Source organism: Musa acuminata, chromosome BXJ2-10 (genome assembly GCF_036884655.1).
Source record: "Musa acuminata AAA Group cultivar baxijiao chromosome BXJ2-10, Cavendish_Baxijiao_AAA, whole genome shotgun sequence".
Classification (NCBI taxonomy): domain Eukaryota; kingdom Viridiplantae; phylum Streptophyta; class Magnoliopsida; order Zingiberales; family Musaceae; genus Musa; species Musa acuminata.
Window position 1 is genome coordinate 33387091 of NC_088347.1, and position 25451 is coordinate 33412541.

The 25451-nt window shown below is 35.5% G+C and overlaps 6 protein-coding genes across 13 annotated transcripts; all 6 read left to right on the plus strand.

Moving 5' to 3' along the window:
* Window positions 1–1979: 1979 nt before the first annotated feature.
* LOC135625950 (uncharacterized) lies at window positions 1980–4357 on the plus strand. 2 transcript variants are annotated; one of them, XM_065131106.1, is made up of 2 exons: window positions 1980–3264; window positions 3862–4357. In XM_065131106.1, exon 1 carries the CDS (start codon window positions 2026–2028, stop codon window positions 3196–3198), a length of 1173 nt encoding a protein of 390 aa, XP_064987178.1. In that variant the 5' UTR covers window positions 1980–2025; the 3' UTR covers window positions 3199–3264; window positions 3862–4357. The 2 variants fall into 2 exon arrangements, with proteins under 2 accessions (XP_064987178.1, XP_064987179.1); XM_065131107.1 differs by having other exon boundaries at window positions 3869–4357.
* A 2954-nt stretch (window positions 4358–7311) lies between these two features.
* LOC135625612 (uncharacterized) lies at window positions 7312–9631 on the plus strand. Of its 2 annotated transcripts, none has more exons than XM_065130643.1 (2): window positions 7312–8587; window positions 9196–9631. In XM_065130643.1, the coding sequence occupies exon 1, from the start codon at window positions 7353–7355 to the stop codon at window positions 8562–8564; it is 1212 nt and encodes a 403-aa protein (XP_064986715.1). In that variant the 5' UTR covers window positions 7312–7352; the 3' UTR covers window positions 8565–8587; window positions 9196–9631. The 2 variants fall into 2 exon arrangements, with proteins under 2 accessions (XP_064986715.1, XP_064986716.1); XM_065130644.1 differs by having other exon boundaries at window positions 9203–9631.
* A 2315-nt stretch (window positions 9632–11946) lies between these two features.
* LOC135625793 (uncharacterized) lies at window positions 11947–12651 on the plus strand. Its single transcript, XM_065130881.1, has one exon. The coding sequence runs from the start codon at window positions 11947–11949 to the stop codon at window positions 12649–12651; it is 705 nt and encodes a 234-aa protein (XP_064986953.1).
* A 7-nt stretch (window positions 12652–12658) lies between these two features.
* LOC135625794 (uncharacterized) lies at window positions 12659–13114 on the plus strand. Its single transcript, XM_065130882.1, has one exon. The coding sequence runs from the start codon at window positions 12659–12661 to the stop codon at window positions 13112–13114; it is 456 nt and encodes a 151-aa protein (XP_064986954.1).
* Window positions 13112–19043, plus strand: LOC103969890 (uncharacterized). Of its 6 annotated transcripts, none has more exons than XM_065129870.1 (3): window positions 16558–17495; window positions 17710–17971; window positions 18655–19043. In XM_065129870.1, the coding sequence occupies exons 1-2, from the start codon at window positions 16737–16739 to the stop codon at window positions 17902–17904; spliced, it is 954 nt and encodes a 317-aa protein (XP_064985942.1). In that variant the 5' UTR covers window positions 16558–16736; the 3' UTR covers window positions 17905–17971; window positions 18655–19043. The 6 variants fall into 6 exon arrangements, 4 of the variants coding, with proteins under 4 accessions (XP_064985942.1, XP_064985940.1, XP_064985939.1 ...); XM_065129868.1 differs by having other exon boundaries at window positions 18667–19043; XR_010491970.1 differs by lacking the exons at window positions 16558–17495; window positions 17710–17971 and adding an exon at window positions 13112–13448.
* A 3599-nt stretch (window positions 19044–22642) lies between these two features.
* LOC135625288 (uncharacterized) lies at window positions 22643–24411 on the plus strand. The gene is made up of 2 exons (XM_065129865.1): window positions 22643–23826; window positions 23923–24411. Exons 1-2 carry the CDS (start codon window positions 22680–22682, stop codon window positions 23934–23936), a joined length of 1161 nt encoding a protein of 386 aa, XP_064985937.1. The 5' UTR covers window positions 22643–22679; the 3' UTR covers window positions 23937–24411.
* Window positions 24412–25451: the final 1040 nt, after the last annotated feature.

Here is a 25451-nt window from a genome sequence, read left to right on the forward strand (position 1 = left end):
ATATCTAACTATATAAGTTTGGTTATATTTAGTCACATTTGTTAAGTCATACTTAATTACATAAATTGGATCATATTTAATCATGAGCTAAATTATGTTTGATCATGGATTATGCTTGATCATATGAGCTGAGTTATACTTAATCATATGTGCTAAGTCATAACGACAAATAAGTTAGACAATCCTTGATCACATAAGATAAGTTATGTCTAACTATATATATTATATTATATTTGACTAGATGGATTGTGTTATTTTTGAATCACACAAGTTGAATCATACTTAACCATATAGATTGAGTAATACTTAATCACGTCAGTTAGATTATATTTAACCACATAGGCTAATTTGGTCAATCAACTTAACTAAGGTTAAATCTCCAATTTGACTCGTACTTGTTAAATTAGATTTTAATATTTTAAAAAATATTTTTAAAATATTATAAAATAATAATTAATCATAAATCTATTATTTTTCATAAATTAACTAATTTAGATTTATGTTCCAAATTTAAAAGTAATTAAATCATAAAAATTCATACTTAATTATTTAAAACATAAATATACTTTCAATGATCATTATTTATTAATCATAAAATTTTTAAATAAAAATATTATTTTTATAACATATAAATTAAAATAATTCTAATATTAAATATTTTTAAAATATAAAAAAAATAATAATAATAAAAAAAATCTACTCTCCTCATGAACATTTCCTCTAAGAGAGCTAGGAATTGAGGAAAGATGAGCTTGAGCTCTCCATAAAAGATAAATAATAATTTTAATAATATTCTTAATCATATTATATAAACGAAAAATACTAATTTAAATAAAGAACTACATGATTTAAAGTAATTAATTGATGTTAGAGAATTATCGATGGTTACAAAAATCACGACTTTATTGGATGATCTGTATGATTATTAAATTAATAAATTATCTACCGTCAATCAAGCTCACCTAATAATTACAAGAACTTTTGAATGTTGATAGTAGCAATTTGTTCACTATGTAATCAAACAGAGAAGACAAAATCCAGAATATGCTACAAGTTCCTGAAGTTTCAGAACACCTAACAGCTATATAAAGAGGGAAGAGTTGAGATGAAGCATTATGAAAACGATGTAAAAGTATAACATGAAAATGTACCAAGGAAAAAAATAATATAATTCATCAAGAAAAATTCAGTTCATAAAGGGCTTTCTTTCGCATGCATGCATGGCAAACAAAAAGGTTCAATTGTGGTTTTAAAAACATAATTGCCATGCAAAAACAAAATTTAATGGTTCGAGTAAGATATATCTTAATAAGAACAATTTAACTTTTAACCAAGCCGAATCACTACACAATAGGTAGGAATAATTAGAAACCCACAATTATTGACTTAAAAAATCAGAATAACTCCAGTCACCTTTTTCCACATAAACCACCTTTTCCCATAAACAAAAAATTTATTTCCAATATATCTTTTCGTAACTAAGAATAACATCAGTAAACTTCTGCCATATATCGGTAACAATGACATACTTCCCATCTGCATGAGACCAAAGGTCAAGAACAAAAACCTAAGAAACCAAATAATTATTTCTTTAAAAAATCAATTTAATAAGTTCATCATATTAGTTTGACGGATGGATCTAATATGTGGGTTATATTATAGATTGAGTCCGTACACTGATTGATTTCAATTCAAATCATAATTAAATTATACTATCATTAAATTATAATGAAAACATCTGAGTGTCTTATTAAAACATAATATTAACTTAAAATATTGAATATCTATTTTATAAATTTTATTCATGAGAAAAAAGTTAAATAATTAAACTTAAACTGAAAGATTTGATTACAAATGAAACGGTCAAATTAGTATCTTGTAGATCACTTTATCTATTTTTTTTATCTAAATAATTTATCCTTTAATTTTGAATTTCTTGTGCTTAGCGAAGGGTTATACACACTGCAGATAGAAGCGGGTTGTTTGTCTTAGGGTGCCGCTGAGACTGCTCTCTTTCGTCCCACAATGGCGGCTGCGACGCTCCGCTCCGTACTCCGCCGCAATAGCCTCCTGCCCCTGTTCGAAACCTGCCGCGTTCGAGATCTCTTCTTCTTCTCCTCCTCCTCTGTCGACCCTGCCGCCGCTGTAGGCGTCACCACATCTCCTGATCCCCACTTCACGGTGGAATACCTCGTGAACTCCTGCGGGTTCTCCCCCTCCGAGGCAGCCAAGTTCTCTAAACCCCTTGCGCACCTCCGATCCACCGAGAAACCCGACGCCTTCCTTAACTTCATGAGATCTCAGGGCTTCGACGGCGCCGGTATCAGGAAGGTGATATCTTTGAAACCAAATTACCTATGCGTGAACGTGGAGAAGAACTTGGCCCCGAAGTTTCAGTTCTTACGCGATTTGGGCCTATCGGAGTCGGACATCGTCGATGCCATCCTGAAGAACCATGGCATCCTCCTACTGAACGTTCAGCGTTCCATCGTCCCCAAATTGGAGATGTGGGAAAGTCTCTTGGGATCGAGAGAGCTCGTTCTCAAGCATCTCAAGAAGACAGGATGGTTTTTCTTCTCCAACGTTGAGAAGACATTGCATCCTAACCTAAAGTTCTTAACGGATGAGTGCGGCATTCCTGAAGAAAGGGTCTCTGTCGTCTTGAGAAGTCACCCACAATTAATCACAAATAAACCAAAGTCACTCCGAGCTTTGGTGGCGAGAGCCGATGAGCTGGGGATGCCACGGCAATCTCGGATGTTCATGTGGACACTTAATATTCTCCAGAGGGTAAGCAAAGAAAGGTTCGAGGCCAAGGTCGAGCTCATGAGGAGCTTCGGTTGGTCGGAGTCGGAGTTTTCTTCTGCAGTCAGGAAAAATCCCGCCTTATTAAGCATCTCCCTCGATATGATGCCCAGAAAAATGGAATTTTTTATCAATGTAGTCGGGTACACCCCTTCCTTCATCGCCTCCCAACCATCTATCTTGCTATATAGTCTGCAGAAGAGGGTCATTCCTCGGTTTCGTGTGACGGAAATGTTGAAATTGAAAGGATTGTGGACTAGAAAATACAAGTTTACATCGATTCTCGTATTCACAGATACCAAATTCATGGAGAAGTTTGTTCTCCCTAACAAAGAAAATGTTCCTGAGCTGCTTGATATTTTGAGAGTTGCTGACACCTGGAAAGGAAAATGATACCTTGCATTTGGCATCGGAGGATGAGGAAGGGCTTAGCTGATGGTCTAATTTGTGACGACGAAGGTAGATTATTCCCCTAATTTGAGATTTTGGAAATAGAATGCAAAGGGCTTATCAAAAGGTGTATTGAGGTGTGGGATTTTTCTTTAATGGCAAGCTAGATTAGCATTGATTATAAATCAAATTTGTTCTGTCTTACTAATTGTTAGCTTAACTTATTTTCTGATTGTCTTTGGCACAGTATTGTTGGTTTGTATGTAAACTGCATGTTTTAAAAATTCTACCAAACAGTCCATCTGAGATGACCTTCGGATCTATCGTAGGGAAATTTGGCTTTTGTCCAAATTAATTCCAATTCCGGATGGGATTTGGTTTGTTGGGTAAGTCTCAAAGGGCCATATTTTAGATCAAGTTATGCAGTATATGCAAAATATCACCAAAGATCACAAGAAGTTGCTCTAATGATTTAACTGGCTGAAAAAAACTTAAACACCAAAGAGTTGTTTCTGTAATTTGTTTTTAAATGAGTCATCACCCAATTTATGGATTTGGATATATCTAAGAAGGTGTTATCTCTTGTCAGTGGAGGCTTCTTTGCAAACTTATTTATTTATGTAGTACTTGGAATATTCAAATTTGATTTATGCATTGTAATATTAGTATGCAGTGGCTTCAATGGAATTTGAAAGACCGGTTGCACTGGGTTGATCAGGAGTCACCAGCTCTTCTGAAATGTCTTCAACCTCCTTTGGAATCGCTAAAGCTTTTCCCGCATCAACAAACTCTTCCATCCCTCCGTAGGCTTCTGCCCGTCCACCCTTTGTGATTCCAGGTGCAGATCTCTTCATTCTTGGAGTTCATTCTTGGATTTGGTGGATGCAACTTCTCATCGTCATAGCCGAAGCTTCTGCTCTACTTGAAAGCCTTAAGAAGGCTGCACAACTAAATTTCTCCAACATCTGAATCGAACTAATTCCCTTGAGTTAGTCGATTCGCTGGTTCCTTCTTTTATTTCTTTGTTCAAGTCTTTATGTTGTCGATGTGGTCCATGTTTCCCGCATCATGAAAGGCGTGGTCCATTGGCTAGTCAATCTTGGATAGACTGTAAATTCTCTATGTTTTTTTGGGTCTTGTAATGATAGATCAGTCTAGCTCAGTATCTAATCCACTTTAATCTTTAAAGAAATTTCTCCTTTTTCGGTAAAAAAAAAAAAGAAGCAAACACTAACATGCAAACGAACATGTAAGCTTAGAAGGTTTAAAAGTGACAATTAAATGTGTATTGCAAGATTCTGTAATTGGCTTTAGTTTTTGTTGTAGAGTTTATGATCATTTACATCATTAGTATTTCTGATTTTTATGCACGCTATCTTGACCCGTTCTCAACCAATATTTTTCTGGCTATCGATGCCTTTGCATGTATTCAGTATCTCATTTCAGATAGGGTCCTAAGATCATCATCATCTTTATCAATGCGTGAAATGTGTTTTGGATTTTGATATCAGTTGTTCCATCTTTATTCTTTATGTCTTGGATAATAACGTCCCAAATCGTTATGTCAATACAAGTCTCAATTTTGTTCAGACAGACATTAATGAAATGAATTTATGGAAGGAACTGAGAAAAGTAGAATTCATAAATTTAAATAAGACAAGTAATCAAAGCAAAATTATGCACTTATATCATGTTAATAAACCACTGCAACAACATGCGCATTTTCCAACGAAGGATAGGATATTTATGTATAAACACGAAGTTGGCATGTATAGATTGATGTCTCCATACTGAAATGTGGTCTGCTATAATTAACAGCTGTTATGTTATAGATATACTATATTGGTGAACAGTCAATTTTAATTGAATATCATATAATCCATGATCAACTTCAGTAGAGCTTTTTTTTTTTGAATTTTTTACGAGTCATAAATACTATTCAAGGCATATTAATTTAAATAAAAGAAATCAAGTTTTGAAGGATCATATGATTGGTATTTTATACAAATTTGGTGCAACAATAAATTTTTTTGGATCAAATAAATGAATAATTTTATATTTTTATAAAGATAAAAAATCAGATAAATATTTTGTAGATCACTGTATCAATAATTTTGATATAAATAATTTATTACAGTAATTTTTATTCCTCATGCATAGCGAACGACAGTTGTTAGAATTATGATACCTTTATGGATGCTCTCCTTTATCCTTGAATGTTAGTCACATCACTCGACTCCTCCTTTATTCTCGAATGCTAGTCACCAACCAACAAAATTGACAAAAGTAATGTCATATTATTTAACAATAAAAAATAAATAATTCAACAAGACTTATATATATATATATATATATATATATATATATATATATATATATATATATATATATATATATATTTTTTTTTTGAAGGACGACAACAATGTCATATCCTAAATTTCTTTTTACAAGATTTTACAAACACATCAATAAATATCATTTTTAATATATATTATAAATATATATATATATATATATATATATTATAGTTTATTTATACATCAAAATAAAAGTTAACAGTAATCATAGATTTTATTGAGAAACATAATAATATAAACTCAAAAATAAAATTCAACTGGATATACTTTGCAATAAAGGAAGGTATGGTCTCATTGGAATTTGGTCTAATGCTACTAGAAGGTTACTTGAAAAAAAAAATAACAATATTAAGTCATAACATCTTATAACATAAATACATATCAAAAAGTTAATTGAAAGAACCAAGGAACAGAGCAATCACTCCAAGGTGAGATATGTGATTACCAATCCAAAATTGATGGAATGTGACTCTGATATAACTCTAGTCTCTGTTGGGAATTCTCTTATGGGTGGTTTGTCAAGTGAAGATTTGTATGCAAGGAAGTTGTGAGATTGTAAGAGTATATATCTGGGGATGCTCCTTGTAGTTACTCTCCACACCTCAAAGATTTGGGACGTTATTATTCAAGACATAAAGAAAAAAGAATTTTTGCATATCTTCCCAATAATCTTGATGAACTTGGAAGTTCTATCACTTCTACAACTCATGCACAGATTCTCTGTAGAGATGGAACAACTGACGTCAAAATTCAGAACACATCTCACGCATCGATAAAGATGATTGATATTCTTATGATCTTATTTGAAATGTGATAATAAAGATGTGCACAATGGAATGTGCATTGTGCATACCTTTCTCCCAAAATGTGATCCATAATTAGAAGACCAGAAAAATAGGGAATTTATAATTCTGCCTAAATTGACTTGCCATTGGGCCAAGCCATTCATGACGAGGACCAGACTCCAAGAATGAAGAGATCTGCTAACCAAATCACAAAGGGTGGATGAGCTGAAGCCCCCGGCGGCAAGTCCGAATTTGTTGATGCAGGAAAAGCTTTTGCAATTCCAAATGAGGCTGAAGACATTTCATGATAGCATACCCAAGTTTTGATGCTCAGAGAAAAGTCCATACAACCTTGAAGCAAAGATAGTACTAATGCTGGTGACTTCTGATCAACCCAAAGCAACTGCTCTTTAAAACTCCATTGAAGCCACTGCATACTAATATTACAATGCATAAATCAAATTTCAATATCCAATTAGCACACAAATAAATAAGTATGCAAAGAAGCCTTCTTAGACATATCCAAATCCATAAATCGGTTGACGACTCATTTCAAAACAAATTACAGAAACAACTCTTTACCGTTCTATGATTTTTTCAGCCACTTAAATCGTTAGAGCAACTACTACTCAGCAACTTCCTGTGATCTTTGGTGATATTTTGTATATACTGCATAACTTGATCTAAAATATGACTCTTTGAGACTTACCCAACAACCAAAATCCCATCCGGAATTGGAATTAATTTGGACAAAAGCCAAATGTGCCTACAATAGATCCGAAGGTCATCTCAGTTGGACTGTTTGTAGATCAATTAGTATAATTTAAAAAATTATACTGAAAGATTTGAAACGGTCAAATTAGTATTTTGTAGATCAATTTAACTATATTTTTTATATAAATAATTGATTCCTATAATTTTGTATTTCTTGTGCAAAACGAAGGTTATACTCACTACATATATGGAGGGTTGGAAGAATTAGGGTGCCTCTGCGGTTGCTCTCCTTTGTCCCACAATGGCGGCTGCGACGTTACGCTCCGCACTCCGCCGCAATAGCTTTCTGCCCTTGTTCGAAACCTGCCGCCTTCTAGATATCCTCTTCTTCTCCTCCTCTGTCAACGATGCCGCCGCCGTAGGCGGCACCATATCACCAGATCCCCACTTCATGGTGGAATACCTCGTCAACTCCTGCGGGTTCTCCTCCTCCGAGGCAGCCAAGTTCTCTAAACCCCTTGTGCACCTCCGATCCACCAAGAACCCCGACGCCGTCCTTAACTTCATGAGATCTCAGGGCTTCGATGGCGACGGTATCAGGAAGCTGATATCTGGGGATCCCAGATACTTATGCTACAACGTGGAGAAGAACCTCGCCCCGAAGTTTCAGTTCTTACGCGATTTGGGCCTATCGGAGTCGGACGTCGTCGATGTCATCCGGAATAACGAGGAAATCCTCTGCCGCAACGTTCACCGTTTCCTCGTCCCCAAATTGGAGATATGGGAAAGTCTCTTGGGATCGAGAGAGCTCGTTCTCAAGCATCTCAAGAAGTCACGCTGGTTTTTCTTCTCCAGCGCTGAGAAGACATTGTATCCTAACCTAAAGTTCTTGAGGGATGAGTGCGGCATTCCTGAAGAAAGGGTCTCTGTCGTCTTGAGAAGTCGCCCACAATTAATCTCACAGAAACCAGATTCTCTCCGAGCTTTGGTGGTGAGAGCCGATGAGCTGGGGATGCCACGGCAATCTCGGATGTTCATGTGGACCCTTAATGTTTTCCACAACGTAAGCAAAGAAAGGTTCGAGGCCAAGGTTGAGCTCATGAGGAGCTTCGGGTGGTCGGAGTCGGAGTTTTCTTCTGCAGCCAGGAAAGCACCCACCTTCATAGGCATGTCCCTCGATATTTTGCGCAGAAAAATGGAATTTTTTATCAATGTAGTCGGGTACACCCCTTCCTTCATCGCTTCCCAACCAATTTTCTTGCTATATAGTCTGCAGAAGAGGGTAATTCCTCGGTTTCGTGTGACGGAAATGTTGAAATTGAAAGGATTGTGGACTGGAAAATACAAGTTTACATCGATTCTCGTATTCTCAGATACCAAATTCATGGAGAAGTTTGTTCTCCCTCACAAAGAAAATGTTCCTGAGCTGCTTGATATTTTGAGAGTTGCTGGCACCTGGAAAGGAAATGATACCTTGCATTTGGCATCGAAGGATGAGGAAGGGCTTAGCTGATGGTCTAATTTGTGACGACGAAGGTAGATTATTCCCCTAATTTGAGATTTTGGAAATAGAATGCAAAGGGCTTATCAAAAGGTGAATTGAGGTGTGGGATTTTTCTTTTATGACAAGCTAGATTAGCATTGATTAGAAATCAAATTTGTTCTGTCTTACTGATTGTTAGCTTAAATTATTTTCTGATTGTCTTTGGCATGGTATTGTTGGTTTGTCTGTAAACTGCATGTTTTAGAAATTCTACATGACAGTCCAACTGAGATGACCTTTGGATCTATTGTAGGGACTTTTGGATTTTGTCCAAATTAATTTCAATTCTGGATTGGTTTTTGTTTGGGTAAGTCCTGATGAGTCATATTTCAGATCAAGTTATGCAGTATATAGAAAATATCACCAAAGATCACAAGAAATTGTTGAGTGGTAGTTACTCTAATGATTTAACTGGCTGAAAAACACTTAAACACCAAAGAGTTGTTTCTGTAATTTGATTTTAAATGAGTCATCACCCAATTTATGGATTTGGATATATCTAAGAAGGTGTTATCTCTTGTCAGTGGAGGCTTCTTTGCAAACTTATTTATTTATGTAGTACTTGGAATATTCAAATTTGATTTATGCATTGTAATATTAGTATGCAGTGGCTTCAATGGAATTTGAAAGACCAGTTGCACTGGGTTGATCAGGAGTCACCAGCTCTTCTGAAATGTCTTCAACCTCCTTTGGAATCGCTAAAGCTTTTCCCGCATCAACAAACTCTTCCATCCCTCCATAGGCTTCTGCTCGTCCACCCGTTGTGATTCCAGGTGCAGATCTCTTCATTCTTGGATTTGGTGGATGCAACTTCTCATCGTCATAGCTGAAGCTTCTGCTCTACTTGAAAGCCTTAAGAAGGCTGCACAACTAAATTTCTCCAACATCTGAATCGAACTAATTCCCTTGAGTTAGTCGATTCGCTGGTTCCTTCTTTTATTTCTTTGTTCAAGTCTTTATGTTGTCGATGTGGTCCATGTTTCCCGCATCATGAAAGGCGTGGGCCATTGGCTAGTCAATCTTGGAAGGACTGTAAATTCCGTCTTTTTGGGTCTTGTAATAATAGATCAGTCTAGCTCAGTATCTAATCCACTTTAATCTTTAATGAAATTTCTCCTTTTTCGGTAAAAAAAAAAAACAAACTCTAACATGCAAACTAACATGTAAGCTCAGAAGGTTTAAAAGTGACCATTAAATGTGTATTGCAAGATTCTGTAATTGGCTTTAGTTGTTGTTGTAGAGTTTATGATCATTTACATCACTAGTATTTCTGATTTTTATGCACACTATCTTGACCCGTTCTCAACCAGTATTTTTCTGGCTATCCATGCCTTTGTTCATGTATTCAGTATCTCATTTCAGATAGGGTCATAAGATCATCACTCATCTTTATCAATGCGTGAAATGTGTTATTGATTTTGATATCAGTTGTTCCATCTTTATTCTTTATGTCTTGGATAATAACGTCCCAAATCGTTATGTCAACTCAAGTCTCAATTTTGGTCAGACAGGCATTAATGAAATGAATATATGGAAGGAACTGAGAAAAGTAGAATTCATAAATTTAAATAAGACAAGCAATCAAAGCAAAATTATGCACTTATATATCATGTTAATGAACCGATGCAACGTGAACATACAACAACATATGCATTTTCAAACAAGGATAGGGTATTTATGGATGATCACGAAGTTGGAATGTATAGATTGATGTCTTCAGATTGAAATGTGGCCTGCTATAATTAACAAGTGTTATTTTACAGATATAATATATTGATGTACAGTCAATTTTAATTAGATATCATATAATCCATCATCAACTTTAATCGAGCTTTTTTTTCTTTTTACGAGTCATAAATACTATTCAAGGCATATTAATTTAAACAAAAGAAATCAAGTTTTGAAGGATCATATGATTGGTTTTTTTTTTCAAATCTGGTGCAACAATAATTCTTCATCATGTCTGCTGCAACTATGTGTAAGCATAATATAGATTGGAAGTTAAATATATCTCGCAATGATTGTAAGAATTCTTCAATGTCATGGAGAGTATTCAAGCTGAAGCTTTTGCGGAATCATTTAACTATTGATTGTTATTAGCAATAAGTAAGAAGGACATAGCAATAGCATTCTTAGCTTAAATTTTGATTTGCTAATTACCTTACTTTTCACTAAAGCATGATTGTGCCCTGTAAGATTTTTAATCAAAAGTTAAATGTTTCTCTCCCTTAGATTCGTAGTTTTTTAGGTGTTACTGTTATGTGTAGCAACATTATTCGATGGAAGGTAAACTTGTGCATTTTAATATTGTCTCACATCTTTGCAATGATCATAAGCATTTTTCAAGTTTCTGGTGGTGAATCCAACCTCATGTTCTGATGAATGATTTCACTCCTTTTTCTATAAAGAATGCAGCAGGTACTGAGAACACTAAAAGAACATTCTATAGATGATGATGTAAAACGATGAGAATTTGGCTAATTATTTAATTTGATTTTTTATATTGCCTGCTACTTTCTCCACTGTTGTTTAGAGTGGAGTTGTTAGCCTATGTTCTTCCGAGCATGTTTGCCTTAAGCTAAATGTAGTACCTGTGGGATTTACAATTGAAAGGTGTACAGTATGATGAAGGCAACAGAGGTTCTTAATGGCTTACTGGGGATGGATGCTAAGATGTTACATAAATGTACTTAAATCCTTTGGGTCTCAATTGACATAACAAAAGGCTTGTTGTAAGTGCAATGCCTTTGTGCCATGATGCAGGTGGGAGCTAAGCACATTGATAATATCTATATTAAGATAAAGTGGATGAGTCAAATGTGAATTTTGTTGGTGGATATTTCATAGTAGTCTAATCATAAGTGAGAGAAGATTGGATGAAAGAAATAGATTTAAGTGAAACAACAAGGATTTGAGCCTATGAGAGATAAAAGGAATTAGTAAATGAGTTCCTCTCATAGATTGAGTCAGAATTTATTTTGTGTCAAGTCCTCATCATCTTTCCAACCTTTTATTTTGACATCAATGATGATTGTGGTTAACTATTTAACCTTGTGTAAAAGAATATATATATATATATATATATATATATATATATATATATACCCCTATCTCCAAGTTGAAGGTTTTTTTTTTAAAGAATTCGTCTGATGATCAAATCACTTTTCTCATGAAAAGCGTGTTTTCTTATGGAGAGATAAAATTATATAAATATTTTGTCGATCACTTTTATCCATATTTGTGATATAAATAAATCATTCCTGCAGTTTTGTATTTCTTGTGCATAGCGAAGCTTATACACACTATATATAGGAATTAGGGTACCCCTCTCACAGCTCTTTCGTCTCCCACAATGGCGGCTGCGACGCTCCGCTCCGTACTCCGCCGCAATTGCCTCCTCCCCTTGTTCGAAACCTGCCACCTTCGAGATCGCCGCTTCTTCTCCTCCTCTGTCGACGCTGCCGCCGTCACCGTAGGCGGCACCATGTCTCCAGATCCCCACTTCATGGTGGAATACCTCGTCAACTCCTGTGGGTTCTCCCCCTCCGAGGCAGCCAAGTTCTCTAAACCCCTTGCGCGCCTCCGATCCACCGAGAAACCCGACGCCGTCGTTAACATCATGAGATCTCGGGGCTTCGATGGCGCCGGTATCAGGAAGGTGATATCTCGGAATCCCAGTCAGCTATGCGTGAACGTGGAGAAGAACATGGCCCCGAAGTTTCAGTTCTTACGCGATTTGGGCCTATCGGAGTCGGATATCGCCGATGCCATCCTGAAGAACGATGTCATCCTGCGCCTCGACGTTCACCGTTCCTTGGTCCCCAAATTGGAGATGTGGGAAAGTCTCTTGGGATCGAGAGAGCTCGTTCTCAAGCATCTCAAGAAGACAAGATGGCTTTTCTTCTCCAGCGTTGAGAAGACATTGCATCCTAACCTAAAGTTCTTGAGGGATGAGTGCGGCATTCCTGAAGAAAGGGTCTCTGTCGTCTTGAAAAGTCGCCCACAATTAATCTCACTGAAACCAGTCTCTCCGAGCTTTGGTGGTGAGAGCCGATGAGCTGGGGATGCCACGGCAATCTCGGATGTTCATGTGGACCCTTGCTGTTTTCCACAACGTAAGCAAAGAAAGGTTCGAGGCCAAGGTCGAGCTCATGAGGAGCTCCGGGTGGTCGGAGTCGGAGTTTTCTTCTGCAGCCAGGAAAGCACCCACCTTCTTATGCATGTCCCTCGATATGATGCGCAGAAAAATGGAATTTTTTATCAATATAGTCGGGTACACCCCTTCCTTCATCGCCTCCCAACCAAATATCTTGCTATATGGTCTGCAGAAGAGGGTAATTCCTCGGTTTCGTGTTTTGGAGTTGTTGAATACGAAAGGCTTGGGGACTCGACGAGGCAAGTTTTTCCACTATGTGCAATTATCAAATACAAAATTCCGGGAGAAGATTGTTCTACCTTACAAAGAAAAGGTTCCTGAGCTTCTTGATATTTTGAGAGCAGGTGAGTGTGAAGGGAAATGAGCCCTTTTATTTGGTATCAGAGGAGGATGAGAAGGGCTCAGCCGATGGTCTAACTCACATTTGAATTTCTCAACAGGAGCTGAGCAGTGATTCTCAACCTTTTTCCTTGACAACAAGCTGTCTTACATCAACCACCAACCTTGGCTACTGAGGTGCAGTCCAGTGAAAGAATTATTCCTTTGGTGTCATACGGTAGTATTGTTGTAATTGGAAGGTCTACGCAGTGCCCAACACAAAATGTCATCCGGTTTTACTCATTAAGGTTCATGGAAAAGTCTGTTCTTTGTTGCAAAGCAGAAGTCCCTGGCCTGTTTGAAATCTCTGATCGATGAAGGTAGATTATTCCCCTAGTTTGAGATTTTGGAAATAGAATGCAAATGGCTTCTCTAAAAGTCTATTGAGGTGTGAGATTCTTTCTTATGTGACATGTTAGATTGGCATTGATTATAAACCAACTTTGTTTTGTCTTAGTAAATGTTTGCTCGACTCATTTTCTGATTATGTTTGGCACACTATTGTTGGTTTGTATGTGAATTGCAGGTTTTAGAAATTTTGCTTAGCAGTTCAACCGAGATGATTTTGGATCTTAGAACTTTTGGATTTTGTGCAAATTGATTCCGAATTGTCATGGACAAAACTGTAAATGGGGTTTTGATGTAATGCTCATATGTGTCTGTGTCTTTCGGTTTTGTTCATGTTTTAAATAGCATGTAAAGTGTTGACAATAAGCTTAGTAGTCTCATATTCTTTGGTTTTGATGGTTATCTTAGCCTTGCAAACAAAGATTGTGTCCTGTGGGTACTTGTAAGGAATTCAAAGCTTTTAACTCATTTCGATTTTGTAGGTCATAAGAGACCATAGGAGGTTTCGGGGAGGTTGATCTTTTTGAACGGATGCGTAAGAGAGTTGTACAACTTTAGCAAAACCAACTAAGTACATGTTATATTATCTCAAAGCGGGACAAACACTTATAGAAACACTTGGTATACAAACGTAGGGAACCTAGCGAGGTTTGAGAGTAGCTAGCAAGTGTGATTGTTTGGGTGAAACTAACATTGAGATGTAGGAAAAAAGAATCGCTCAGAGAAAGGGATATCTGAGATTGGCATTTAGAGAAATAGCTAATCATTTGCCCAAGAGGCATCACGAAGACAAGTAAACTAGGTAGAATGTGTAGCGCACAAAAGTTGGCAACCATACTTGATAGTGTTTAAGGCAAGCGAGACGCTTGGTTAAGGATGAGATAATACAAGGTGGAAATGAGTTATTCAGCGATCGAAAGAGTTGCGCAAAGCTCACAAAGGTGAGAGGAATTGCTAACTCGAAGAATTCGGTACTCATGTAAGGGCTTGTATGCGGACGATGAAATGTTCGTGGCCATCCCAAGATGATTGAAACTCGGCACCATGGAGCATTGAAACTTTCTCATCGGCATGAGAATGATATGTCCGTAGGAGGTTGAAGTGTGCAATGAGTTCAGTATGTTGTTAGGCCTTGAGGGGTGCAGCAGGGGTTGTATTGATGTGGAGTCACAATTTAACAAGTGCGTTTGCCGGGGCAAAACAATGCATGGTTTGTTCAGTAAGACAGAGTAGTCTAAGAGGATGGTGGTCTCCGAAACTTCCAGAGAGAAAGATGCAAAGAGAGAAGTTGTTTTAACGGGACAAATACCTTGGAGGGATTAGTCCCGGTTCTCTAGAGGGAGAATTATTTGCAACGAATCGTACATATTCAGGAGGAGTATCTCAAAATAATTTCACAAAGCTCAACGGATCGAATCATACATATTGGGGGATACATTATGAGATCAAATAGGAGAGCGACCCGAGGCAACACAAAATGAATGCATACTTGAAGCCGAAATGAAGATTGGATTCAATGGAGGGCTAACCCGTGGAATGGTGGGTGCGAGGGCCACCATCAACTCAATATAAATCTAGGAGCGGAGCAACTTGGGTGTAACTTGGTGAAGTACCCAAGTCGCATGAAGGGAGTCGACATAGAAGATGAAACATGGAGCAGAGGCACGAAGCTTTCCTTAGACAGAGGTCAAGGACATGAACTCTTGCAAAGGCAAGAGCAGGATAATGTCGTTTTATGGGTCCTTCATTCTGATGGTGCGGGCTCATCTTGCATAGTGCCAAAGAGGAAGGGAGCTTCAAGGCACATGTACTCTATCTCGGAGAAGCATTTGACAGAGGAACCAAGGCAACTCAACTTGCAGAAGCGAAGTTGGGTTCATAAGGCTTTGGAATGGGGCAAGAGAACACAGAGGCGGGTACTCTTGAAGAATATGCCAGAATACTGTCATTCAAGTTGCTATGAAGGAAATGGTGCATAGCAGAAATTGTGCTGGTGCGGTAAAGGCTCAGGATCCGGACAATAGTGCATCATTTTCAACGAAGTCGGTGGACTTCGAGAGCTACTAGGCGATGGACTATCCTGGAGCGATGTTTCATTTGGGTGTGATCAAAAAGCAGGTGGACTAAGGTTGATTGTCAAAGAAGCGAACATAATCGAAAGTGGAAAAAGCCCTGCGATGTATTGGTAGAGGCCACACAAGAAGGGATCACAATCCGAGTTCATCCCATAATTATCATAGTTGGCTGATTCCGTTGTAGCATTACAAATAATTATAAATGCACCATATCATAGTTGGTTTAATATGTTGGTTAGTCTAATGGGTTATGGTTTAGCCTGTCCATAGAACCTGATTTGTTAAGCATATTTTAACCTAAATATTAATTATTTTTAAAATTTTAAATTATAGCATCATGAAATTATAATCAAAACACCTAACTATTATTATTGAGTCATTAAACATAATAAATAATAATAGATTAAAAATGTAAAATTACATTGAAGGGAAAAATAATAATTTTACTCAATTATTATACAAATCTAATAGAAATTGAATATTACAACTGATGCATGCAAGATAAAAATTTTAAAATTTGTTATAGTATGAATAATTATAATATATTATAATCCAAAAATAAAATTTTAAATATTTGGAGGAATATAATAAAATTTTAGAAATTATATATAGCATGAATAATTATAAAATATTTTAATCAAAAAATAAAATTTTAAGAACTTGAATGAATAAAAGAAAATATTAGAAACTATATATAGTATGAATAATTATACTATATTTTAATCAAAAAATAAAATTTTAAACACTTAAAGATATAAAAAATATTTATTTCTTTAAAAATATACTTGCGTCTACCCCTCTTATTCATATTTTCCCTAATGAAAAATGAAAGAAATGAATCACCCTAAGAAGAGGTTATCCTTCCAAGGGAATAATTCTTTTAATATTTATATTTATTTACTTAATTGATAAAAATAATATCACTTAACTTAAAATATTGAATATTTATTTTATAAATTTTATTCATAAGAAAAGAAAGTAAATAATTATACTTCAACCGAAAGATTTGAGTTCAGATGAAACGGTCAAATTAGTATCTTAAGGTCATTTTATCCATATTTTTTAATAGATAATTTATTCCTATAATTTTTGTATTTCTTGTGCATGGCGAAGGTTATACACACTAGCTATAAGGGCGGTTGTAGTGATTAGGGTGCCGCTGCGGTCGCTCTCTTTTGTCCCATAATGGCGGCTGCGAGGCTCCGCACCGGACTCCGCCGCAATAGCCTTCTGTCGTTGTTCGAAACCTGCCGCCTTCGAGATCTCCTCTTCTCCTCCTCTGCCGGCTCTGCCGCCGCCGTAGGCGGCACCATATCTCCAGATCCCCACTTCATGGTGGAATACCTCGTGAACTCCTGCGGGTTCTCCCCCTCCAAGGCAGCCAAGTTCTCTAAACCACTTGCGCACCTCCGATCCATCGAGAAACCTGAAGTCGTCCTTAACTTCATGATATCCCAGGGCTTCGATGGCGTTGGTATCAGGAAGTTGATATCTTGGAATCCCAAATACATGTGCTTCAACGTGGAGACGAACCTCACCCCGAAGTTTCAGTTCTTACGCGATTTGGGCCTATCGGAGTCGGACATCGTCGTTGCCATCGTGAAGAATCATGACATCCTCGGCCTCAACGTTCACCGTTCCTTCGTTCCCAGATTGGAGATGTGGGAAAGTCTCTTGGGATCGAGGGAGCTCGTTCTCAAGCATCTCAAGAAGACAAGATCGTTTTTCTCCTCCGGCATTGAGAAGAAATTGCATCCTAACCTAAAGTTCTTGAGGGATGAGTGCGGCATTCCTGAAGAAAGGGTCTCTCTCATCTTGAGAAGTCATCCACAATTAATCTTTCAGAAACCAGAGTCACTCCGAGCTTTGGTGGCGAGAGCCGATGAGCTGGGGACGCCACGGCTATCTCGGATGTTCGTGCGGACACTTGTTGCTCTCCACAAGGTAAGCAAAGAAAGGTTCGAGGCCAAGGTCGAGCTCATGAGGAGCTTCGGGTGGTCGGACTCGGAGTTTTCTTCTGCAGTCTGGAAAGCACCCACCTTCTTATGTATCTCCCTCGATATGTTGTGCAGAAAAGTGGAATTTTTTTATCAATGTAGTCGGTTACACCACTTCCTTCATCGCCGACAAATCATATCTCTTGCTATTTTGTCTGCAGAAGAGGGTAATTCCTCGGTTTCGTGTCACAGAGATGTTGAAATCGAAAGGATTGCTGACTGGACAAGCCAAGTTTCCATACATTCTCACATTATCAGATACCAAATTCTTGGAGAAGTTTGTTCTCCCTCACAATGAAAATGTTCCTGAGCTGCTCGATATTTTGAGAGTTGAGGGCGTGTGTAAAGGAAAATGATACCTTTCATTTGGTATCGGAGGCTGAGAAAGGGCTTAGCTGATGGTCTAATTTGCCAACGACGAAGGTAGATTATCCCCTAATTTGAGATTTTGGAAATAGAATGCAAAGGGCTTATCAAAAGGTGAATTGAGGTGTGGGATTTTTCTTTTATGACAAGCTAGATTAGCATTGATTAGAAATCAAATTTGTTCTGTCTTACTGATTGTTAGCTTAAATTATTTTCTGATTGTCTTTGGCATAGTATTGTTGCTTTGTCTGTAAACTGCATGTTTTAAAATTTCTACCCAACATTCCCAACTGAGATGACCTTTGGATCTATTGTAGGGACTTTTGGATTTTGTCCAAATTAATTTCAATTCTGGATTGGTTTTTGTTTGGGTAAGTCCTGATGAGTCATATTTCAGATCAAGTTATGCAGTATATAGAAAATATCACCAAAGATCACAAGAAATTGTTGAGTGGTAGTTACTCTAATGATTTAACTGGCTGAAAAAAACTTAAACACCTAAGAGTTTTTTCTGTAATTTGTTTTTAAATGAGTCATCACCCAATTTATGGATTTGGATATATCTAAGGTGTTATCTCTTGTCAATGGAGACTTCTTTGCAAACAAAGTTATTTATTTATGTACTAATTGGAATATTCAAATTTGATTTTTGCATTGTAATATTAGTATGCAGTGGCTTCAATGGAATTTGAAAGACCAGTTGCACTGGGTTGATCAGGAGTCACCAACTTTATTATCAGCTTTGCTTGCAGGTTGTATGGACTTTTCTCTGATCATCAAAACTTGAGTATGCTCTCCTGAAATGTCTTCAGCCTCCTTTGGAATTGCTAAAGCTTTTCCTGCATCAACAAACTTGTGATTCGAGCAGCAGATCTCTTCATTCTTGGAGTTCATTGTTGGATTTGGTGGATGCAACTTCTCATCCACCCTTTGTATCATGGCTGAAGCTTCTGCTCTACCTGAAAGCCTTGGGAAGGCTAAGTGAATTGCGATGATTCGCTGGTTCCTTAAGAATATTTTGGATGACATCTTATCTCTCTGTTCAAGTCTTTATGTTGTCGATGTGGTTTATGTTTCCCGGCGTCATGAATGACGTGGCTTGTCGGCTAGTCAATTTTTCCTCTTCTAATGATGGATAAGTGTTGCTTAATCCACTTTAACCTTTAATGAAATTTCTCCTTTTTTCATTAAAAGAAAAAAAAACTCTTAGCATTGCATACTCAAAAGGTTTTAAAGTGACAATTAAATGTGTATTTCCAGATTCTGTAATTGCCTTTAGCTTTTGTAGAGTTTATGTATATTTACATCAATAGTATTTCACACTTTCTTTACCCATTCTCAGCTAGTTTTCTTTTCTGCCTAACCATTCCATTGTGCAACCAATAAATTATTTTGGATCCAATTAATAAATAATTTTATATTTTAATGTGTAAATAATAATAATAAAACGACTTTTTAAAGAAATCAGGTATTTCTTATAAAGAGACAAAATTATATAAATATTTTGTAGACCATAATTTTTATCTAAATAATTTATTACTATAATTTTTATTTCTCATGCATAACGAATGTCTAATAATTTGAGTAACTCCAAACTCAGAAAAATTCTATGAAACAATATTTTCTGAGAAAAAATCACTACTATATCTATGAAAGGTTCATTTCATACAATTGTTGTAATTATATACCATACTCTATTGTCAGACTGCTTTGAGGTGTGGAGAGTAATATACTGTGGAGAGTAATATACTCTTACAATCTCACTCACAATTTGCTTGCATAGAAATTTTTGCTTGACAAACCACTCACACGAGAATTCTAAATAGAGACTTGGGGTATATCAGAGTCACATTCGATCATTCTTGGATTGAGAGTCACATTATTGCATAGAGTCATATTGGGTCATAAAAGAAAACTGACAGTGAATAAGGAGAAGTGCAAGGAGTCAGTGTTGCTACGTTGCTCTCAAACTGAGAAACCTTCAGGATCTTGAAAAATCTATCGTCAACTTTCTCCTTGAATTCCTTCTTTTTCCCGAATAGGTTTCTCAAATTAACATCCACAGTAGTCTCATCAACATTCACAACATCATCACAAGCTCCTCGTCGGTTCTTAGCCTTCCATAACACAAAAAGATAAGTCCGATTATACAACAAATTATATATTTCTCAATTCTCCACACCAGCAATTTACCTTAAGCTTTAAGGAGCATCGATACGCCAACAATATGGTTAATTTTAAAAGTCAAAAAATAAGATAAACATAAACTTAATAACAATGAGAATCACAAGGATAAAGTCTATCACATCCCAAATTTAAAGAAAAATATTATTTGTTTATTTATAATTTATATAAGATTTTTTTGTTAATCTTTAGACTTTGATCGTTATCTTTACCATACTAAATTATTTTTAACTAAAAAAATCATATCTTTTTAGTAAGGTCAAAGGTGATAAGGAAATATCTTCCATCGAAATGTATTATGAAGTAGTATGTTATACTATAAATAAATATAAGTTAAAAAAAATACCAATTATGGTCGATTTTTAAAAAATTATAAAAATAATTTTTAATATTCATGAAACACATACAAATATTAATGATTTAATATAAATTGATAATATATCTATCTATTATTAAACTTATGTATTAAAAAAATAATGATAATTTCTATATAGTAAATAAAATCATGCATCATTCACATATAATATATACATAATAGTCAGGTAATAAAAGCGTAGATTATACCCGATGATATACACACCCAACGATGGATGGAGGAACATATCTTATGAGATTAATTTCTCTCAACAACGGATGGAGGAACATATCCTACGAGATTGATTTCTTTCAACAATGACGGATAGAGAGAACTTATATTACTCTTCATACGGCGGGTGAAGTAGTATCCATTATCTATCCAAGTGGAGACATATTTCTTCTAAAAATAGATGAGAGAATCATCTAATTATCAAGTTTGATGACTTGTTAATTATCGAAGGAATCACTTTATTATGAAGATTCATGATTGATGAATTACTTATCATATTATATCCGACAATGTATTGTAATAAATTGACAGCTTCTTTAATAGATCATACTTCCGTACTTCCAAGGTGGACCACTCTACATAGTTACATATAATATACGATAACAGTCATATTAATATCATCAATTTAATTAAAACTAACGATCATTTCCAAATGACATCTTTAAATGAAGATTTTAAGTTAATCAAATCAATATCTTAATAGTCTTCATTAACAAGAACCTTAATTAGCATAATCCAATTGACTTCACGCAAACTTAATTTAATTAGAATCTTACGAAACTAATCTCCAAAATCTATAGAAGTGATCTATAATCATAATTGACTAATCTAATTTAGATTTGATTAATTTCAATTAGGTCAAATATATTTTTTCAACAGTAGATAAAGATAAACCCTATCTGATGGTTTACTATCTCCGAAGAATCTCATCATATCTATCATCAATGGAAAAATAAAATTATCTCATATTGATCATATATATATCGAGATGAAGTAATACAATACAATGAATCATCTTAATTTATCTTTTTAACATCATTAATGTCAAATAATATCAATTAGCTCTCAACCGATTTAATCGGACCGATTTAACTATAACATAACTAAATCGATCTGTAATTCTTATTTAAATGATCTAACTTACCTAACTATTATAATTTATATTAGATTAAGTTTAATTTAAATTAAATAAACTTAAATAAATCAAATCAATATATTGATTAAATCTTATTAGGTTCAATTAATTCTTAAGTCCAAATAATAAAAGATAAGAATAATAGACTAAATTATATAGTACTAAGTTAGATTGGGTCAGCCGAAATCATATGCAATGCATATGATTGTTATACTAAGCTATGTCAACCCATAGCCAATAACCCAAAGACTAATCAGTTAGGCTCAACTAATCAGTTGAGCCTAACCTACTAGTTATGGCTTAGTCTGTGGGTTGAGCATGACTTGTTGATTAATTTCAACTTAAATTGTCATAAATTTCTTTAATTTTAAATTATAACATCATGAAATTATAATCAAAACATCTGATCATTAACATTATTCATTAAAATATAAATAAATAATAATAAATAAAAAGTTAAAATTGTATAAGAGAGGAAATAATATTTTCAGTCAACTTTTATATAAATTTAATATTAATAAACTATTATAACTAGCATTCAAGATTAAAAAAAATAAAAATTATAATAGCATGAATAACTATAATCTATTATAATTAAAAACAAAATTTTAAATACTTAAAAGAATAAAAAAAATTAAAAACTATATATAGCATGTATAATTATAATATATTTTAATCTTACAATAAAATTTTAAATATTTAAAGATAAAAAAGAAATATTTATATTTAAAAAATAAGAGAACAAAATAAAAATAAAAAATTTTGTTTCTAAAAAATGAAGAAGAGAAATCCTCCCCTTGAATAAAAGAGATGAGCCCTTTAAGGTAATTATATTTATATACTTTTATTTAATTTATCGATAAAAATAATATCATTTAATCTAAAATATTAAATATTTACTTTATAAAATTTTATTCACAGGAAATTTTTTTTGTAGATCAATTTAACTATATTTTTTATATAAATAATTGATTCCTATAATTTTGTATTTCTTGTGCAAAACGAAGGTTATACTCACTACATATATGGAGGGTTGGAAGAATTAGGGTGCCTCTGCGGTTGCTCTCCTTTGTCCCACAATGGCGGCTGCGACGTTACGCTCCGCACTCCGCCGCAATAGCCTTCTGCCCTTGTTCGAAACCTGCCGCCTTGTAGATATCCTCTTCTTCTCCTCCTCTGTCAACGATGCCGCCGCCGTAGGCGGCACCATATCACCAGATCCCCACTTCATGGTGGAATACCTCGTCAACTCCTGCGGGTTCTCCTCGTCCGAGGCAGCCAAGTTCTCTAAACCCCTTGTGCACCTCCGATCCACCAAGAACCCCGACGCCGTCCTTAACTTCATGAGATCTCAGGGCTTCGATGGCGACGGTATCAGGAAGCTGATATCTGGGGATCCCAGATACTTATGCTACAACGTGGAGAAGAACCTCGCCCCGAAGTTTCAGTTCTTACGCGATTTGGGCCTATCGGAGTCGGACGTCGTCGATGTCATCAGGAATAACGAGGAAATCCTCTGCCGCAACGTTCACCGTTTCCTCGTCCCCAAATTGGAGATATGGGAAAGTCTCTTGGGATCGAGAGAGCTCGTTCTCAAGCATCTCAAGAAGTCACGCTGGTTTTTCTTCTCCAGCGCTGAGAAGACATTGTATCCTAACCTAAAGTTCTTGAGGGATGAGTGCGGCATTCCTGAAGAAAGGGTCTCTGTCGTCGTGAGAAGTCGCCCACAATTAATCTCACTGAAACCAGATTCTCTCCGAGCTTTGGTGGTGAGAGCCGATGAGCTGGGGATGCCACGGCAATCTCGGATGTTCATGTGGACCCTTAGTGTTTTCCACAACGTAAGCAAAGAAAGGTTCGAGGCCAAGGTTGAGCTCATGAGGAGCTTCGGGTGGTCGGAGTCGGAGTTTTCTTCTGCAGTCAGGAAAAATCCTACCTTCTTATGCATGTCCCTCGACATGATGCGCAGAAAAATGGAATTTTTTATCAATATAGTCGGGTACACCCCTTCCTTCATCGCCTCCCAACCAACTATTTTGCTATATAGTCTGCAGAAGAGGGTACTTCCTCGGTTTCGTGTTTTGGAGATGTTGAATACGAAAGGCTTGGGGACTCGACGAGGCAAGTTTTTCTACTATGTGCAATTAACAAATACAAAATTCCGGGAGAAGATTGTTCTGCCTAACAAAGAAAAGGTTCCTGAGCTTCTTGATATTTTGAGAACAGGTGAGTGTGAAGGGAAATGAGCCCTTTTATTTGGTATCAGAGGAGGATGAGAAGGGCTTAGCTGATGGTCTAACTCACATTTGAATTTCTCAACAGGAGCTGAGCAGTGATTCGGCACCTTTTTCCTTGACAACAAGCTGTCTTACATCGACCACCAGCCTTGGCTACTGAGGTGCAGTCCAGTGAAAGAATTATTCCTTTGGTGTCATATGGTAGTAATGTTGTAATTGGAAGGTCTACGCATTGCCCGACACAAAATGTCTTCCAGTTTTACTGGTTCATGGAAAAGTCTGTTCTTTGTTGCAAAGCAGAAGTCCCTGGCCTGTTTGAAATCTCTGATCGATGAAGGTAGATTATTCCCCTAGTTTGAGATTTTCGAAATAGAATGCAAATGGCTTCTCTAAAAGTCTATTGAGGTGTGAGATTCTTCTCATGTGACATGCTAGATTGGCATTGATTATAAGCCAACTTTGTTTTGTCTTACTAAATGTTTGCTCGAATCATTTTCTGATTATGTTTGGCACACTATTGTTGGTTTGTATGTGAATTGCAGGTTTTAGAAATTCTGCTTAGCAGTTTAACCGAGATGATTTTGGATCTTATGAACTTTTGGATTCTGTGCAAATTGATTCCGAATTATCACGGACAAATAGGATTTGATGTGATGCTCATATATCTTTATGTCTTTTGATTTTGTTCATGCTTTGCATAGCATGTAAAGTATTGATAATAAGTTTAGTAGTCTCATTTTCTTTGATTTTGATGATTTTCTTAGGTTTATAAACAAAGATTATATCTTCTAAGCACTTGTGAGGAATTTAGTTTGTAGTAGATTATTTTGGACTTTTTTGTTGTGTAATTTTTTAAAGCTTTTAAGTATGTCTGTAATTTCTATATAGTAAATAAAATCATAAAAATATTTTTTAATATTTATGAAATATATATAAATATTAATGATTTGATATAAAATGATAGTATATCTATCTATTATTAAACTTATATATTTAAATAATAATAATATTTTTTATATAGTAAATAAAATCATGCGTCATTCACATATAATACCTATATAATGTCAGATAATAAAAGCACAGAGTATACCCGATGATGTACTCTCCCAATAATTGATTTCTTAATTATTTCTCTCTCAATGGATAAAGATAACTCATATTGCTCTTCATAGATAAAGTAGTATCCATCATCTACTCAAGTGGAGACATTTTTTCTATCAATGGACGGAGGAATACATAGTTAAACACAATCATCCATTTATGTAATATATTCAAAAAATAATATGATAAAATATTATGAAGATTCAATGTATGACTTATCATATTATATCTATTGTCGATCATGTATTGTAATAAATAGATAGCTTTTTTTTTGTCATACTTCAAATGTGGATCACTCTACATAGTTATATATATAATATGATAACAGTCACATTAATATCATCAACTTAATTAAAAACTAACAATCATTTCTAAATGACATATTTAGATAAAATTTTTAAGTTAATTAAATTAATATCTTAATAATCTTCGTTCATAAAAACCCTAATTAGCATAATCCAATTGACTTCAAGCAAACTTAATTCAATAAGAATCTAATAGAACCAACATCCA

Excerpts from the sequence above, each read along its gene's own strand:
- LOC135625950 (XM_065131106.1), top strand. The coding sequence starts at position 2,026 with ATGGCGGCTGCGACGCTCCGCTCCGTACTCCGCCGCAATAGCCTCCTG.
- LOC135625612 (XM_065130643.1), top strand. The coding sequence starts at position 7,353 with ATGGCGGCTGCGACGTTACGCTCCGCACTCCGCCGCAATAGCTTTCTG.
- LOC135625793 (XM_065130881.1), top strand. The coding sequence starts at position 11,947 with ATGGCGGCTGCGACGCTCCGCTCCGTACTCCGCCGCAATTGCCTCCTC.
- LOC135625794 (XM_065130882.1), top strand. The coding sequence starts at position 12,659 with ATGCCACGGCAATCTCGGATGTTCATGTGGACCCTTGCTGTTTTCCAC.
- LOC103969890 (XM_065129867.1), top strand. The coding sequence starts at position 16,737 with ATGGCGGCTGCGAGGCTCCGCACCGGACTCCGCCGCAATAGCCTTCTG.
- LOC135625288 (XM_065129865.1), top strand. The coding sequence starts at position 22,680 with ATGGCGGCTGCGACGTTACGCTCCGCACTCCGCCGCAATAGCCTTCTG.